Source organism: Ailuropoda melanoleuca, chromosome 10 (assembly GCF_002007445.2).
Source record: "Ailuropoda melanoleuca isolate Jingjing chromosome 10, ASM200744v2, whole genome shotgun sequence".
Lineage (NCBI taxonomy): Eukaryota > Metazoa > Chordata > Mammalia > Carnivora > Ursidae > Ailuropoda > Ailuropoda melanoleuca.
This window is the reverse complement of record NC_048227.1, coordinates 67,089,288-67,107,287: the sequence shown is the minus strand read 5'-3', so window position 1 is coordinate 67,107,287 and position 18,000 is coordinate 67,089,288. Positions and strand designations below refer to the sequence as shown.

At 41.4% G+C, this 18,000-nt stretch overlaps 1 protein-coding gene across 6 annotated transcripts in view; it reads left to right on the top strand.

Moving 5' to 3' along the window:
* MCM9 (minichromosome maintenance 9 homologous recombination repair factor) overlaps positions 1 to 17,512 on the top strand; it is an 89,192-nt gene extending 71,680 nt beyond the window's left edge. For 3 of the 6 annotated variants that reach the window (XM_034669046.1, XM_019798927.2, XM_002918500.4), the window contains 5 exons: positions 9,872 to 10,074; positions 10,687 to 10,890; positions 11,920 to 12,002; positions 12,472 to 12,617; positions 15,563 to 17,512. In XM_034669046.1, coding sequence (XP_034524937.1) covers positions 9,872 to 10,074; positions 10,687 to 10,890; positions 11,920 to 12,002; positions 12,472 to 12,617; positions 15,563 to 17,027 — 2,101 coding nt within the window. In that variant the 3' untranslated portion in view covers positions 17,028 to 17,512. Of the gene's footprint in view, positions 1 to 9,871; positions 10,075 to 10,686; positions 11,068 to 11,919; positions 12,003 to 12,471; positions 12,618 to 15,562 lie in introns of those variants that run through there. The other 3 variants (XM_034669045.1, XR_004628111.1, XR_004628112.1) reach the window with 3 other exon arrangements.
* Positions 17,513 to 18,000: the final 488 nt, after the last annotated feature.

The following is an 18,000-nucleotide window of genomic DNA, read 5'->3' as shown; positions in this document are numbered from 1 at the left end:
CTAATTAGAAGCCTGTTAATCTTCCTGATGCAAAGTATACAGTTATTTGCCAAATGCTGAGCTCTTGAGAAAATGTCTCTAGAGACATAAAGCATATCAAGTTGTTAATTAGTAAGCAGATTAGAAGGGTTAAGTGTGAAAAGGGAATACTTAATCATGTATTCTACTGAAGTAAAATAAAGATTCTCTGAATTTCACCCTTAAAAGACCTGACCTACTCCTCACTCAGTTCAAAGACTTCTTCATTTGGCCAGCAATACAAAAGCCATCATCATCTAGATGCCCTTTTTTCTGAGAACACTTCAAGTTTTTCTTTAAGATGTTTCATACCTTAAAACATCATATTTAGGAATTCTTAAATATGGCTGCTTTTGCTTTCTTTCTTTCTCTCATGTTTCAAGTGAATGAAGTCTGATTGTTTTGTGAAGGATTTTTGGATTGGAATTATAATATCCTTTAAGAATATTAGTATGAACCATTGAGTCAGAATATCTGGCTGACCTCCAAGGCTGCAGGGAATTTCTCAGTTTTTTTTTTTAATGTGTCCTTTTGCACACACTGCACAGAGTTAGAATTCCAGGGCGGGGTGTCCGTAGACTCTTAAAATAGAGGGTACCTTTGCTAAGGACATTGTAGGAAAAAAATCTGATATCATAATTATATATTTGGTGCTACTAAATTATACTCACAAGGCTAGGTAGGAAATACAGTCTAAATTTTAAAAACAAGCGTGATGGCAATTTATTGTTTTGCTTGATAAATCTATCTTGAGCACTAAGCAACATCATGCTGTCTGCTAGCTACTCACACCACAAAGATGAAAAGACAAGGCCTTCGTCGTCAAGATGCTCAGAACTTTGTAGCAAGACAGAGAAGTGGACATTTATTGTTCGTGCGAGTCTAGCAGTCACAGAAGAGCCACGGCATCCGTCCCACTCAGCTGGTCTTCAGTTTTCTAGGCCACACCAACCCTACGCATCAGACTCTCAGAGGTGGGACCTGGGAATCTATATCATTAAAACCCACCTTGGTTCTCATTGATGAGCCAGGCTTAGGAACCCCTGCTCCCAGGCAAGATTGCTGTTCACACCAGGCAGCCTGTCTGCCTCTTCCTCCGGATCCCGTGACGCTGCATCTCCAGTGGCAGACTCCTCGCATGAGCCTCCAGTTAAGGTGGGGAGACAGGGAGAGGTGGAAACACGTCTTTCCACCCAACCCCGCTGAGAGGGCTCTGACTTCTAGGGGACTGAGGAGGCTCTGGAACAGGTCGAGAAGTGTCCCTTAGAGGCATCCAAGTGTGCCACCAGCATGTGAAATGTAAGTTCACATCATGTACTAGAGAGTGTCTGTTCTTTCTAGATGCTGTATATGAGCAGTACTTTGACTCCCGTCCTGGCTTGTGACTTTCTTGTTACCCTTCATTGAATCAATCTAGAGTAAAAGACAGTTTGTTAACTTTATCAACCTTGTGAAAAAGCAGGAGAGGGTACATATATCTAGCATTGAAGATTACGAAATATGAATATAATGGATTGTGAGAATATCATTAACATATTTTTGTTTTGTATATTTTTGTGAGGCTTTTTACCCCATTTTTTGGGTGCTAAGTTTTGTGTTTTTTTTTTAAATTGAGGCCCTATTCTAGAAATGTTGGATGATCTAGAAATATTTGTGACTATGCAGGCTATTTGGGCTGATTCTTTTGGTGAGGGAACCTCTCAAACATTGGAGTAGTGTTTGCTGCAGCCAAAGGATCTGGTGCTCATTAGGGAAATTTGTCATGTATTATTCAGGGTAGGCTAACCGCTGTGGCACTTACAGTGGCTTAACACAATCTAAGTTGTGTCTAGCACATCTGTGTGTGGGAGAGGAGTTGTTCTAGCCCACGAAATCATTCAGGGGCCTTGGTCCCTTCTGTCCTAGAGCTTTTTAGCTTTCGGGACTGGCCCTGAAGAACACTTGCATAATGTTCCCAAGGTTCATCCAAGTCGTCGTGTGGACCAATAGTTTGTTCCTTTTCGTGGCCTAATAGTATTCCATTATATGAATATACGGCAGTTTGTTTATCACTCATCAGTTGATGGAGCTTTGGGCTCCTTCCACTTTTTGGCTATTATGAATAATGCTACTAAGCAGACTTACATACAAGTTTTCTGTGGATATGTTTTCATTGCTCTCGGGTATGTAATAGGAGAGATTGCTGGCTCATATGGTAGCTATATTGAACTTTTTAAGGAACTCTCAAACTGTTTTCCATCACCACTGTACCATTTTACAGTCCCTAGAGCTGTGCAAGAATGTTCTCATTTCTGTACATCCTTGCCAACATTTGTTGTTGTCTTTGTGATGATAACAATCCTGGTGTGTCTGAAGTAGTATCTCACCTGTGGTCCTGATTTGCATTTCCCTAATGACTAAATTACTGAGCATCTTTTCACATGCTTATTGGCCATTTGTGTTTCCTCATTGGAGAAATATCTATTCGAATCCTTTGCCCATTTTTGAACTAGGCTACTTGTCCTTTTATTGTTGAGTTTTATGAGTTATTTGTATGTTCTGGATATAAGTCCTTTCACAGATATATGCAAATAATTTCATTCTGTGGGGTTTTTTCACTTTTGATGGGATTCTTTGAAACACAAAGTTTTTAGTTTTAATGAAGTCCATTTTATCTGTTTTGTCTTTTTTTGCTTGTACTTCTGGTGTCCTATCTGCCCCAGGTTGTTTTACAGCTTAAAAGCAACAAAGGCTTTCTTTAGAGTGAGGTGGTGGTTTCTTGGGCAGCACAGATCCCCTGGAAACAAGCCTCTCATCTCTGCTTCCCATCAGTTGCATGTGCCAGGATCCAGAGTTCTTTTCTTCACATCTTTCTTGAGCCTGGTTTGTTGGGTTTTTGGTTTTTTCCCTTCTTTGCCTATGTCTGTTTGGGCTGCTGTAACAAAATACCATCGACTGGGTGGTTTCAACAGCAGGCATTTATTTCTCACAGTTCTGGAAGCTGGAAGTACAAGGTCAGAGGGCTGGAAGGTTTGGTTCCTAGTGATAACCCTCTTCCTGGCTTGTATACAGCTGCCTTCTCGCAGGGCTCATGTGGTCTTTCCTTGCTGTGTGTGTGTGTGTGTGTGTGTGTGTGTGTGTGTGTGTGTGTGGAGAGAGAGAGACAGAGAGACAGAGAGAGATGTCTGGTCTCTCCTCCACTTCCCACAAGGACAGTAATCCCATTATGGGGGCACTACCCTCCCTAAGGCCCCAACTCAGTGTCATCACATTGGGGATTAGGGCTTCAGCATGTGGATTTGGGGGAGTCACAAACATTCAGTCCATAGTAGCTTCCATTTTTTTTTTATTGTGGTAAAAAAAATACATAACATGAAATTTACCACCCTGATTATTCTAAGTGTACTGTTCAGTGGTGTTAAGTACATTAATATTCACACTGCTGTACAACTAATCTTCAAAACTATTTTCATCTTGTAGAACTGAAACTCTATACCCATTAAACCACAGCTCCCCATTTTCCCCTCTCCCCAGTCCCTGGAAATCACCATTTTACTTTCTGTCGCTATGAATTTGACTACTCTAGAAATCCCATATAAGTGTAATCATTCCATATTTATCTTTTGTGACTGACTTATTTCCCTTATATACTAATGTCCTCAAGTTTCATCCCTGTTGTAGTAAATAGAATTTCCTTTCTTCTTAAAGCTGAATAATATTTCATTGTGTACGTGTGTGTGTGTGTGTATCACATTTTGTTTATGTATTCGTCTACATACTGTGGACACTTGTGTTGCTTCCACCTCTTGGCCATTGTGAATAATATTGCTGTGAACATGGATGTGACCTCCATTCCTCTTTTACTCATCGTAATGGTGGCTGCCTTAAGGCCATCCATCTAAAACTGAAGGCTTCACCCTTACTTAACCTGGGTCATTTTGTACAACTGAGAAAATTTACTGGGGCTTTGTTGTTCAAGATTTTATTTTATTTATTTGACAGAGAGAGACAGCCAGCGAGAGAGGGAACATAGGCAGGGGGAGTGGGAGAGGAAGAAGCAGGCTCCCAGTGGAAGAGCCTGACATGGGGCTCGATCACAGAACTCCAGGATCATGCCCTGAGCCGAAGGCAGACACTTAACAACTGAGCCACCCAGGTGCCCCATGGGGCTTTGTTGTCCGAAGCCTTTTCAGCCTTGCTCGTACTCTCTGGGGTCTAGAAGCAGTTGTGTTTTACAAACTTTCAAAACTTCACATTTCTGAGATGTCTGTTGTCTTTCATTACTGCTTGAGAGCTCGTCAGTTCTTTCCTATGCTCATCTCCTTCCTGCAATATTTTGCCAAAGGACATTGTTCTTGGTTCATGTCACAGTCTGATGTGGGTTGAGGGTGGGGTGCTGTGCTCCGCACAATCATCCAGGGCCCAGGCTTCCTCCCTCAGGTGGCTCTCGGACTCCATGGCCTTATCATTGTCTATACCTTCAGAGAGAGAGAGAGGACAAGGAGGGCTGCGCGGGAAGGCTTTTAGGGACCCACCTGGAAATGGCCTGTGCTCTTCCACGCCATTACATTGGCAACACTCACTCACTGCAATCCTCCTGCTCAACTATAAAAGAGGGTGGGAAACACGGTCAGGCTCTGCTCCTAGGGAGAAAGGGAAACAAAGTTTGGTGAACACATAGCAGCCACTGTAACAAGCGAGAACTGAATTTAGGGGTACCAGCTTATGGATGGTGATTAAAGGCATGAGTGGAGATGGGGATCACCCTGTAATTGATGTACTGAGAGTACTGGGAGAGCATTGCAAAAACAAGAGCACTTTCCAGAGGGCCTGTAATGGTAAAAATAATTTATGTAACCCGACTTTACGATGTTTAGGAAAGTTATTACTATGTTTTTAGGAAAGTGTAAACATGTCAACTAAAAATAAAAAAATTATCATATGATTTCACTCATATGTGGAATTTAAGAAATAAAACAGGATCATGGGGAAGGGAGGAAAAAAGAAAATAAGGTGAAATTAGAGAGGGAGACAAACCATAAGAGACTCTTAACTATAGGAAACAAACAGACTTGCTGGAGGGGAGGTGAGTGGAGGATGGGGTAACTGGGTGATGGGCATTAAGGAGGGCACGTGATGTAATGAGCCCTGGGTGTTATATGCAACTGATGAATCACTGAACTCTACCTCTGAAACTAATAATACACTGTATGTTAATTAATTGAATTTTTTAAAAAGTAGCTTTTCCAGAAACTGGAATGTTTTCATTCTTTGAAGTTAATGTAGAAAAAAATATATATTAGCATGATTATCTTATGACTGTTGAAGCCTGTAAGTATAGGATGGCATTGCATTTTAGAAATACTGAACTAAGTAAAGATTTATTTTTTGTCGTGTATTTAGTGAACATTTATGAGCATTTAATATGTGACAAGCATGTGAAGATAACAATAAGTCACAGTCCTTCAAGGAGAACCGAATTGAGAAGGAAAAAGATAAGGCAAGTCAGTGAATACCTAAAGCATCAGGCGGGTTCTTTCCGACCACAGGAATGGTTTCAGATGGTACACGGGGGGCGGGGGACAGTCTGCAGGTAAAAGGGCACTGCTTGTGGAGCTGGCCGGTCTGGGATTGAATGGCAGCTCTGCTGCTCTCTGTTGCCTGTGGGGGAGTTACTAACATCTTTCCACTTCTACTTTCCATATTTCCAAGTTGGTGATATGTTACCTACCTTTCAGGTGATCATGCATATTAGGGAGAGTATGTATACATAAAGCCTAGCACAATGCTTACTATTACAGATATGATAGTTACCTTTATTATTGTTATGGAAGAAGGTGGAGGTCCTCCTGGGGTTAGAAAAATGACCATTACCTTACACTAATTCGTGAGCTCATTCAGTAGCTATTCAGTGAGCCACCACTACGTACCAAGTACTCAGGATTCCACTGTGTACGTGTGTCTTGCGTTTTCTAAAGCACCATTCATTTGTAAATGCAGTAATGTTTGTTTGTGTCACAGATCTGCAACCACCAGGCCTGTGTACTGCCTTCCCGTCTTTCAGATGACCGCTCCTCTATTTTCATTGCTCACATTTCCACTCACTGCCCATCAGGCCGCCCTTTTCACGTATAAATTGTCCTTAGCCCCCTTCCTTAAGTTTGTTTCATTTTGTCCCAATTAGGAATCATTCACTACCTTCTTTCTGTTCATTTTTCTTCTCATGTCATGGATAGCTTTAAGATGATACACCTTATAGACACGCAGGGGTCTCCGCAGCAGTGTCTCTTTGCCAATGCTGACAGATGCCATCATCCCTTGCTTGGCAGGCGCCGTGTAGAGCCTCTGGTCCTGCAGCAGTTCTGTTGTAAACTGACTGACGGCAGGGGCCTCCATGTACTTTCTCGAATTCTCAGTCCAGTCTTTTGCACACAGGAAATGTCTTAAAATTGTGGATTGATCAGAGAGGAAGAACAGTCCATTTTACCTCACACTAAAAATAATTTCTTAAAAAAATCACTTTATATGCAGTTGTATTGTGTTTCATTGCCAGTATTCCAGCAATATTCCTTTTGTATGATAAATGCAAACAGCCTCACTTGAGTATGGATTAAATATGTTTTGTGGGACTCGTTAGGAACAATTTACTACATTCTTTTTGGCAAACTGGATTCCAAGTTCTAAACAACTGCCTTTACGAAGCCATTTTGGCACATAAATTATAAGATGTAGGCCGTCTGTTCAGAATTTTTCCCTTTCAGTAATTTTTTATAAGGGAATTGGGTTTTAAAGGGGGATTTAGGGCCTTGTTTGTCGTTCTTTGATGAGCATCTTCTTGTGCCATTTACCACAAATAAAGATTCTCAAACTTTTTCAGTCTTAGGGCATGGGCTAATCGCTAGAGCCAACTGGAAATAGATCAGACATTAACAGATGTAGCACATGTTTGCTGATGTCACCGGGCTGTGACTGCTGAGAGGCAGACGTGCCGCTATAACTAAAAACGGCCATTGAATGGAGAGCGTACAAATTTACAGAGAGAAAACAATCTATGTTTGTTATTGTTAATGAATATGCCATGTTATTTTGGGGACTTTTCATCATTAATAAGTTTAAAAACAGTCTCTTAGTTATGGCAGAGCCATACCCATGGCGCCACTGCTCTGTTCAAGCCTCGTGTGCCTCTCCCCCTACCATGGCCCCACCTCCTCTGTGGGTCCTGGCCACAGTGTTCCCCATCTAACCTGCCCATAGCACCCAGGCCTCCTCAGTCTGCCCTTCACTGTCGCTCCTTAAAAGCGTGATGCTTTTCATGTGTTTATTGGCTGTCTGTATGTCTTCTTTGGAAAAATAACTGTTCAGGTCCTCTGCCCATTTTTTTAATTGGATTGTTTTGGTTTTTTGGTGCTGAATTGTTTAAGTTCTTTATATATTTTGGATATTAACCCCTTACTAAAGTTATCATTTACAAACATCTTCTCCCGTTCAGTAAGTTGTCTTTTGTTTTCTTGATGGTTTCCTTTGCTGTGAAGAAGCTTTTTATTTTGATGTAGTCCCAATAGTTTATTTTTGCTTCTATTTCCCTTGTCTTAGAAGATATATCTAGAAAAATGTTGCTGTATGGGGCACCTGGGTGGCTCAGTTGGTTAAGCATCTAAATCTTGGTTTCAGCTCAGGTCATGATCTCAGGGTCCTAAAATTGAGCCCCACTTTGGGAGCTCAGCATGGAATCTGCTTGTCCGACTTCTGTCCCTCCTCCCTGCTTGTGCAAGCGCACACACTCTCTCTCTCTCTTTCAAATAAATAAATAAATAAATAAAATCTATTTTAAAAAGAAGAAGAAAGAAAGAAAGAAAGAAAGAAAGAAAGAAAGAAAGAAAGAAAGAAAGAAAGGAAAGTGTTGCTATGGTTGATGTCAGATGCAAATCAAAACTATAGTGAGATACCACCTGTTAGAATGGCTAAAATAAAAAAGATAAGAAACAACAAATGTTAGTGAGGATGTGGAGAAAAAGGAACACTCATGTGCTGTTAGTGGGAATGTAAATTGGTATAACCATTGTAGAAAGCAATATGGAGGTTCCTCAAAAAATTAAAAATAGAAATACCATATGGTCCAATAATTCCGCTTTGGAAAACAAAAACACTAACTCAAAAAGATATATGCACTTTTATGTTTATTGAAGCATTATTTACAATAGCTAAGACATGGAAGCAACCTAAGTGTCCATCATTAGACATATGGGTAAGGAAAATGTGATGTGTATACACACAAACTCTCTCTCTCTCTCTCACACACACATGCGCACACACACACACACACACACACACACACACACACACGGGGTGGGGGGAGGAATATTACACAGCCATAAAAAGGGATGAGATCATGCTATTTGAGACAACATGGATGGACCTAGAGGATAGTATGCTGAGTAAAATAAGTCAGACTGAGAAAGACAAATACCATATGATTCTACTCATAAATGAAATCTAAAAAAAATGAAGCAGAATCAGAACTATAAATACAAAGAACAAACTGATGGTTGCCAAAGGGAAGGGGGGATGGGAGTTTGGGGGAAATCGGTGAAAGGGAGAGGGAATGAGTTCAGTTTTGAATGAGTAAGTCATGGGAATAAAAAGTAGAGCATAAGGAATACAGTCAGTGATACTGTAGTAGCTGTGTAATGGGACAGGTAATAGCTATACTTGTGGTAAACATAGAATAATGCATAAACTTGTCAAATCACTTAAGTTATACACCTGAAACTAATGTAACATTGTGTGTCAGCTATATTCAAAACAAACAGAAGGCATGATGCTAATCAGTCCTTATTTTTCCTGATTTCCTTTCCCCCTCCCTCTTTTCCTCCCTTTGTTTCTCTCCCTCCCTCCTTCCCTCTCTCTCTCTTTCTCTCTCTGACTCTTGTTTCTTTCACTTTTAGAAAAACCAGAAGTGAGGGGCGCCTGGGTAGCGCAGTCGTTAAAGCGACTGCCTTCGGCTCAGGGCGTGATCCCGGCGTTCCGGGATCGAGTCCCACGTCAGGCTCCTCGGCTGGGAGCCTGCTTCTTCCTCTCCCTCTCCCCTGCTGTGTTCCCTCTCTCACTGGCTGTCTCTCTNAAAAGAAAAAAAAAAAAAAAAAAAAAAAAGAAAAGAAAAACCAGAAGTGAGCACACAGGAAGTTTTTGCTTCAACCACTTACCGTTCTCCAAAGTCACCCCATCCCTCACCTTCACTCTCACAAATATGTGTGTGCATGTAGGTGTGTATATTTGTATGTAGGTGTGTGTGTATATACATACACATATACATCTATCTATCTATATATGTGTGTGTGTATACATATAGATATGTGTATATGCACACACCTATCTCCCTCCACTTAAAAAAAAGTCCAGGTGTTATGAAGAGTCCAGTTCAAAATCTACTTGGTAATGTTTCTCTAATCATCTCTTCCATCCACATAAATGAATATACATTATCTTTACTTCGCCTGGAAGTAAAGTTCCTTCTAGAACTTACCATAGTCTTCCCTCTCTTACCATTATAGCTCGTAGATTACAAGTTCCTTAAGAGCAGTATCCATGTTGAGTTAATTTTGTATACTTCTTAGCACCCAGCAGAGGGGTCTCTCATAGTAAGGGCATAAGAAGTATTAATTCAATAATAACTTTCCTTCAGGATAGACTACTATAAATGTCCTTCTTTCGAGCTTGATGTTTATTATATGTCCTTCTATCATTCCACATCCTCTTTCACACAAGTCTCTCTAGATTTTCAAGGTACAAGAGCAGCCCCTTTCTATTAACAAGTTTAATTTTGCTTTTTATTTGAATCTCAACTGTCAGTGAATTGTACCATCTCTTTTAATAGCCTCGTGTGCAAGCTGAACACAAGGACCACCATCCTGGCAGCCACTAACCCCAAAGGCCAGTATGACCCCCACGAGTCCGTGTCTGTGAACATTGCCCTCGGCAGCCCCCTCTTAAGTCGATTTGATCTGATCCTGGTTTTGCTTGATACCAAGAATGAAGACTGGGATCGTATAATTTCCTCCTTTATCTTAGAAAACAAAGGTACGTGGAGATAAATCATTCAAGTTGACCAAGAAAAAGTAGACATGACCAAATGAAATTCTCTTTGAAGAAACTGAAGTCAATACCCAAGGTACCCTACCTAAGTGGCATTAGAGAGATGCTTGCACAAAAGGCAGTCAGAGGAGCTGGTTAGTCCGCCCAGAATAATGAGCAGAAGGAAAAGGGCCTATGGATGATATTACAGTCGGTAAATATGTTCTTTGTGATGAAAGGGGGCAATCTTATGATATGTAATTACCACTCACCTCTTGTACTGCATGCAAAGAAAACTGGACTGAGTTATGAAACAGAAATCTCTAAATGTAAGCTTCTCTTTAAATTAGATTTAGTCAAAACTATGAATTACTGTAGGACAGACCAGAATTATTATGAATAATTTTAGCCCCTGTAGGAAGTTTACCTTTGTCAAGCTTAGATCCTGCGGCTGCTTATTCTTGAGCTATATGCTGTGCAGAGTCAGATCTAGGCTTCAGTGGCCACAAACCTGAAGGTTATCTTTGTTAAAATGAGTGTAAGAACTTTATCAAAACCCTTGAAGCGAGATGTTTGCCTGTTCTTAGAAATTACTGACCTAGAACCTGATATATACAGGTTATCCAAGCAAATCAGAGAAGCTCTGGAGCATGGAAAAGATGAAAACCTACTTCTGCCTGGTTAGGAATCTACAGCCCACGCTGTCTGACGTGGGTAATCAAGTCCTTCTCCGGTACTACCAGATGCAGAGGCAGAGTGATTCCCGGAACGCTGCCCGGACCACCATCCGCCTGTTGGAAAGCTTGATCCGATTAGCAGAAGGTTTATTTCATTCAACAAATAATACTTCTGTTGGGTGCCCAATCTGTGCAAGGCATGGAGCTTGGCACCATGAATTCAAAGATGAAAAGGAAGACTCTCTACTCTAAGGTGCTCATAGTCACTTAAAAAGTAAAGGCTCTGAGCTGTGAAACCACTTCTTCTGGGGACAGATGATGGGTATGGAGTAGAATGTAGCATCATTAAGGAAGAGGAATCTTGGTGACATCATTCATTTAGAAAGTCTTATTTACTAATGTTTGTTTCTCAATGGCAGTCTGTTAGCATTTGGGGTGGAACACTTTCTTGCTTAGAGTTGTTTCCTATATAGCATCTCTGTTTTTTTCCTCACTAATTACCATTTGCACCCCACCACTGACACAGGAAACTAGTCCATCCCAAAGGCATGAGACTTACATGCATACATACAAGTAACATGCATCTCAAGACTTTTTTCCTAATAGTGACTTTTACACTTAGCTCTTGTTAAAATAACTCTAAAAGAAAGTTCCACTTGAACTGAATGTATCATATGATGACAGGATATCTGCTTAATAAAAAGTCCTGTAAAACCAATGCACTTCACTTTGTCAAGGATTTATAGCTAATATTAAGACAAGAAGTACCCCAAATGCAAGCTGGTGAGTTTGGTAGTTTTGAAAAGCCCACAGATAAAGAGAAGTGCCAGAAATGAGAAATGAGTTTGATATTGTAAATTTCTATAAGGAATAAGAGAATGAGGATTAAAAGTTGTTGAGTATTAGAGATATGCTTCTATAACCCCTTTCCTTTTGGAATCCAGAGTACTTTTTCATATAAATACCCAGAATAATCATGGGCTATGCAAGATTAGCCCCATTATTAGAGAAACAACTTTAAAGCTAGTTGAAATGAGACTTTTGTGCTTGTTTTAGTAAAATGAATTTGTTATTAGTAGCTCATTCATTCAATTTAATTTTTCAGGGGAGTTAAAGTATTACATATATCACCTCAAGTACTCATTAAGAATTTCTGTCTTCATAATTTTCTTAGCTCATGCTCGTCTGATGTTTCGTGACACTGTGACTCTGGAAGATGCTGTTACAGCGGTGTCAGTCATGGAATCCTCAATGCAGGTGAGGGTATTTTGCACCTAATATTTGAACCCTAATTATAAGCATGTAAAAAATAAAAGACAATTTATAGCATATCATGAGTTATAAAAATGATCATTTTCTAGATACAGATCCAAAGGAAACCATTTAAAAGAAGGGGAAAAAATGTCATGGAAATATCCTTTGCATCAGTAGCATTGCTTTTGCCCACTGGTGTACGGTAGTGGGTCTCAACTTTTTTTTTTCCTCCGCATATCTGGTGGATGCTCATGGTCCCACTAGCGGCAGTGTGCTTCTTGGAGCAATGCTTGCTACCGGGAATTGGGGGAGAGAATTGCTGAAATTCGTAAAAGGCCCCCAGGTGACTCTGATACCCAAGATGGGGGTGGAGAAAGCTGATTTGGGAGCAGTGGTCTCTAGTAGGTGCTTCCTCATTGCAGGTTGACTTGGTGACTCCCCCCAATATTTTCCATTTTCTTCGCCCCTGCAGGGAGGTGCCCTGCTAGGAGGTGTGAATGCACTCCACACTTCCTTTCCTGAAAACCCTCTGCAGCAGTACCGGAGGCAGTGTGAGCTTATTCTGGAAAAGCTGGAGCTGCACAACCTCTTGAGGGAAGAGTTAAGTAGACTTGAAAGGTGAGAAAAGAAATCCAAGAAAGGCTTATAATGGAAAATCCTTGTTTGACATTTAGTGAAACAAAGGAAGTGGAAATTAAGTGGAAAAATCTGTCTGTAATATCTGTAGGGGATTGGCTCAGTTATCTGTTGCTGTATAGTCAACTACTGAAAGCTCAGTGGCTTAAAACACAAACAAAAAACACCACCACCACCGTTGTAGTGCTCACTTTTCTGAGAGTCAGAAATTCGGGAGGGCTCAGTGGGAACGCTTATCTCCACTCCACATTGTGTTGGCTGGGATCACTCCTACGTTTAGCTGGGAGTTCCAGGTGGGACTGGAACTTCCAGAATAGCTTGCCTCACATGTATGGTGCCTTAGCTGGGATGGCTTAAATGGCCGGGGGCTGGCTGGGCTCTCAATAGCTTAAGGCTCCAACAGAACAACAGGCCTCTTATGAGCTGGGCTAGAACTGGTACAACATCATTTCTGCCATATTTTATAGGACTGAGCAAGTTACAAGATCAGGCTCCATGCAAGGTAGGGGGACATAGACACACCACCTCTTGATGGGAGGAGTGACATAGATATACAAGAATGGGGAAATTGATGGCTGGCATCTTTGGAGACCACCTTCCATAGCTACATTTCCTTGGTTTGCTGGTTTGGTGAGCCTCATAGAGAACAACGGCTGGTCCTTTCCTGTATATAGCACACTGTATATTAATTTACTGAGCTTATACCCCTGGGCCCCAAATACATGAGAAGCACCAAGGTTGGCGACTCACAGTTTACACTCAAGACACACAGTTTCCATGGAATCACGAAATCTTGGGAAATAGGCTTCTTACTGCCACTACTTCTTCCTCTTCTTCTCTTTGGCTCAATAGAGGTAGAGCAGAGCTATTCAGAGAAATGTCTGGGAATGCTGTTGAGAAAGAAGAAATTGGACTCCAGGAGAGTGGTCTACCCCAGGCCAGACCCAGACACAAAATATTTTAATAATTTGGCTTTATCATTTTTCCTTGCCAGGAAAGGACATGTGCAAGGGAGTTTACATAAAGAATCTTAGTATTTATTAATATTTTAATTTTATTCTTAATGTTTTTAAAGCTTTCTTCCAAGCGTAATGAATATTTGATCTTTACATAACCCTGGTGAAAGAAAATCACAGAAGACTGAGGCCCAGACTGCTTTTAGGCCAGCCGAAGCTAGCATGTGCGGAAAGTTAGGGAAGTCGAGATAACTAGTACTGGCTTTCACCTGGGAAAGGCCCTCTTGGTTCATTAGCAGCAGATCTGACACTCCCTTCAGCGTCATGATTTTCTTTCCCTCCATGCCCAAAGTCATGACTTTTAAAATTTTACATATTTAACAGACTAAAAAAAAAAAAATCCCCAGTGAGAACGATGTATTTTATTAAAGAGGAAAATCTGTTTCTCATCCCATAGTGTAACAACTCAAGAATGACAAAAGCAATGTTGCAAAACTCCACTTTCTAATGAAAGCTATTTCTTTTTTTGTTTGTTTGGTTATGACTACAATGAATATGGATTTTGCTATATTGATGTGTCCAAATCTATGGGTGAGTGAATATAACCCAGTATTTTTACAATAATTTTTGTGGGTTTTTTCCTGATCATAAGAGGTAATACTTTTCTTTATAGAGTATTTTGGAAAGTAACAGTAATAAATTAAGAAAGCAAAAATCACATATAATTTATTTCCCAGAAAGGCCTACCATTAACATTTTAATGTATTTAAATATATTTAAATTCAAAATTCATTTAAATTTAATATCTTTTCTTCTACGCCTTTTTCTATGATTACACATGATTCTTAGAATAATTTACTCATCTGCTTTTTCGTTTAATTCCTTTTCAAATTTAACACATGGAAGCTGGGTCATGTTGCCCCTTATACTGAGGAGCTATTTCTGGGTTGTTAGGAAGGGCTTTCTGAAGGACCTCCTTTTGAGAAACTACCATCTCTGTTACAAATTGGTCCTCTGGCGTTATTTCAGTTTCTAATATCCCCAAAATTAAAAATGATTATCACAGGGGCGCCTGGGTGGCGCAGTCATTAAGCGTCTGCCTTTGGCTCAGGACGTGATCCCAGCGTCTGGGATCGAGCCCCACATCAGGCTCTTCCGCTGGGAGCCTGCTGCTTCCTCTCCCACTCCCCCTGCTTATGTTCCCTCTCTCGCTGGCTGTCTCTGTCAAATAAATAAATAAAATCTTTAAAAAAAAATGATTATCACGATCAGATCCTTCATTCCGGGAGGTCAGTAGGCTTCACCTCGGTGTCAGCCTGATAGAGAGTAGCTGCCCAGAGCACATGTCAGATAATGGGCTGAGCCTTGCAGGAAAGATGTCCCAGTTGCCTGGGGGCGGTGTGCCGTGAGCGTGATGCCCCAGGGGCAGTGTGAGCCACAGCGCAGAGGAATCACGGTCTCTATTCCCAAGGAAGGTGACTTTTAGGTGCACTAACACCAGTACTCAGGTGAAGAGATGTGAGGGGATCATAATTTCTGCTCTTCCACTTTGTTTCTGATCTGCAAACCGTCTGTGAAACAACCACTTGATCCGCAACTGGCCACTGCAAGTAGCGATAAGCCTGTCTTGGAGGGGAACATTTAACAGGAGAGATAAGAATGAGCATTTTACACTGACCTTCCAACAGTCTTAAGTAACTTAAATGGACTTGTAGGGAGAGCTTAAAAGTAGACAAACCTGCTACTTCTTTTCCTTGGTTTCACTAAGTTTTAAAATGATTATCAGAGCACTTAAATTGTATACTGATGAGAAAGGATGATTTCCTCCTGCTGCTCTAAGAGACTATATTTGGTATTAACTTGGAGTTATGTTGGACTCAAGCCCTTTAGATGGTGTTTCGGAGGCTAAAGAAATGGAAACGTTAAAGCAAATTCTCTTCTCTTCGTTTTCCTTATTTATCTCTGCTACAGGTTACAGAATCAGAGTGTGCACCAATCCCAGACGCAGGCAGTGGAGGCCGAGACTAACCCAGGACCCTCAAACAATGATCCAGGAGAAGCATCAAAGTCCAGAATCTGGTCGGCACAGCAGGAAGTGAACTCTAGAATGCTGACGTCCTCTCCTGGAGGCAGTCCCGAGGGAAGCCCACTTCCTGATCCCCCATCCCATCAGGGGCCTAACGGATCGACAAATAGAAAACATTCTGCTGAGCACAAAAATAGCAAAGATGACAGTTTGGACTGGTTTGACTCCATAGCAACTCATCAGCTTGAACCTAAAAACACTGTGCCTGTATCTCCCAAAACAACTGGGGGGAAAATGGCTTTGCAAACCTTCAGGAACAAATCTCAGAGTAAAGAAAAGAGGGAGCCCGGCCAAAGGAGCAAACTGGAAACTGGACAGCTTCCAGCACCAGGAGAGACAGAAGCTCCATGGAGGCCAGACCATGTTGAAGGTAAAGAGGCAAAAAAGGCAGCAGTCGTTTCGGAGACGGCAGTGTCTGCTGCTGAACCAGACTTGGTACTGACTCACTGCGTCTCCAGGAAGCTGCACCAGCTGCGCAAGGCCAGCGCCCAGGAGTTGTGCAGAAACCCCGCCAAGGTGCCTTTACAGCCAGGCCTTTCTCATCCTCGGTCCAGTCCTGTCCGTGGCCCTGAAGAAACATTGCAAACTCCCAAAAGAAAGAGACAGAAACCCCTTGCTCAGGTGGAAGAGCCTGAACTTGGAAGTTTGGAGAGTCCAGTTCCCCCACTGGCCAAACTGGCAAAATTTACTTTCAAACAGAAGTCAAAACTGACCCACTCCCCTGAAGACCACAGTCCTGTGTCTCCTGGCACAACCAGAGTAGCAGTTCCAAGTCCTAGAACTCTCCAGAGAGCAAGAAGAAAAGCAGCTCTGTCTGGGAAGGGTCCACAAAAGTTGGCCTCCCCCTCAGGAAGCAGAAACTCAAGTCAGCCACAGGGTCAGACAAAGGAGGTACCCCAGAAGGCACCGGAGGAAGACAGATCAAGAGAAAAAAGTGAACATGGCCCTGAAGGAAGAGTTACCCGGCCTGAATTTGAGCTTGGGAACCAGACTGGGCATTCTCTTCTTACTTGTCAAACAGACAGAAAGGAAGAGGTCTCATGCAGTAACAAAAGCAGCAAGGTTCATGCTTGCACATTAGCCAGATTGGCAAACTTCTCCTTTACTTCCTCCTCTGAATCCAAATCAGGATCCCCTCCTCCCCCTGAAAGTAAGAACCAGGGGGAGAGAGGCCCCAGCCCTCCTCCCGGGGCCGCAGCTACAGTGCTTGGCAGGAAAAGGAAAACTTTTCAGCTGGAGGGGTCCACTGAGAGATTGCTTCTTTCCAAAAAATCTCTCTTTACTTTATCAGAACTAGATGACGAAGCATTGGATTTTGATTGGGATGAAGAAATGAGAAAGAAGCCATAATCATGAAAAGCTTTCTGGTCAAATTTCAGCCTCCCCCACTCCACACAGCACCTTCGGGATATCGACATGTGTTTATACATGTACAGAACTATTGGCCATATCGAGTACCATGCTGAATACCAGCTCTCCTGACAGGTTTTATCTTGATGACTTGCAAAGGTGTATAATCAATGCCAGGCAGTGTGATACCAGCACTTGAATTAATTGACATTGTGCAATTAATTTTGCAAACGAAATACTTGTATTCCCAAAGATGTTTCTGTTTGTTTGGGTTTGGTTTTTTGTTGGTTTTGTTCTCTCTCTCTCTCATTTTTTTATTAGGGGTTGGGTCTTCCTGAGATTGCTTCTCCCCTTCACCCAGAAACAGATGCCAGAAAGGTAGTCCTCATAAAGCTAGCAAGTTAGATTAACTCCTTTCTGGTTTTTTTCCTGTTTTTTTTCCTTCACCCAAGATGTGCAAAGTGTGGTGAATATTATGATTTACCAAAATCATGTGATTTTTCTAATATTATTTCTGTGTTTGTTCTCATGTGTCAGATCAGATGTGACTAACGCTTTTCCTTCTTTGAGAAGCATCCTTACAATTGCATGGTATTCCTCAAGATCTCGCAGCTGGTCTAACTGTAGCTTTCTCAGGTATTGACCTTTTGAGTTTTCCCTGTTTTCTTGAGCTAACATTTTGTGTTTCAGATTCTTTGTATCGTTGGGGGACCTACCTTCAACACAACTTAAATCCTGTAGTTAGAAGGAGAATGTGCAGTAATCTCAATCGTATATCATGGCATCTACCCAAGTGGTTAATATGGAAATGTGATTCCTACTAAGTTATGATTCATTTGTCCTTCAAAACCAAGCAAATGATGACTGTTTGGTAGAAATAGACAACTTAAGCTTCGTCTTTCTTAAATCCTTTTAAAATCACTTCTTCCTTTGGATTCTAGCAGGGGCTGTTAGGATTCCATAATTATAGACT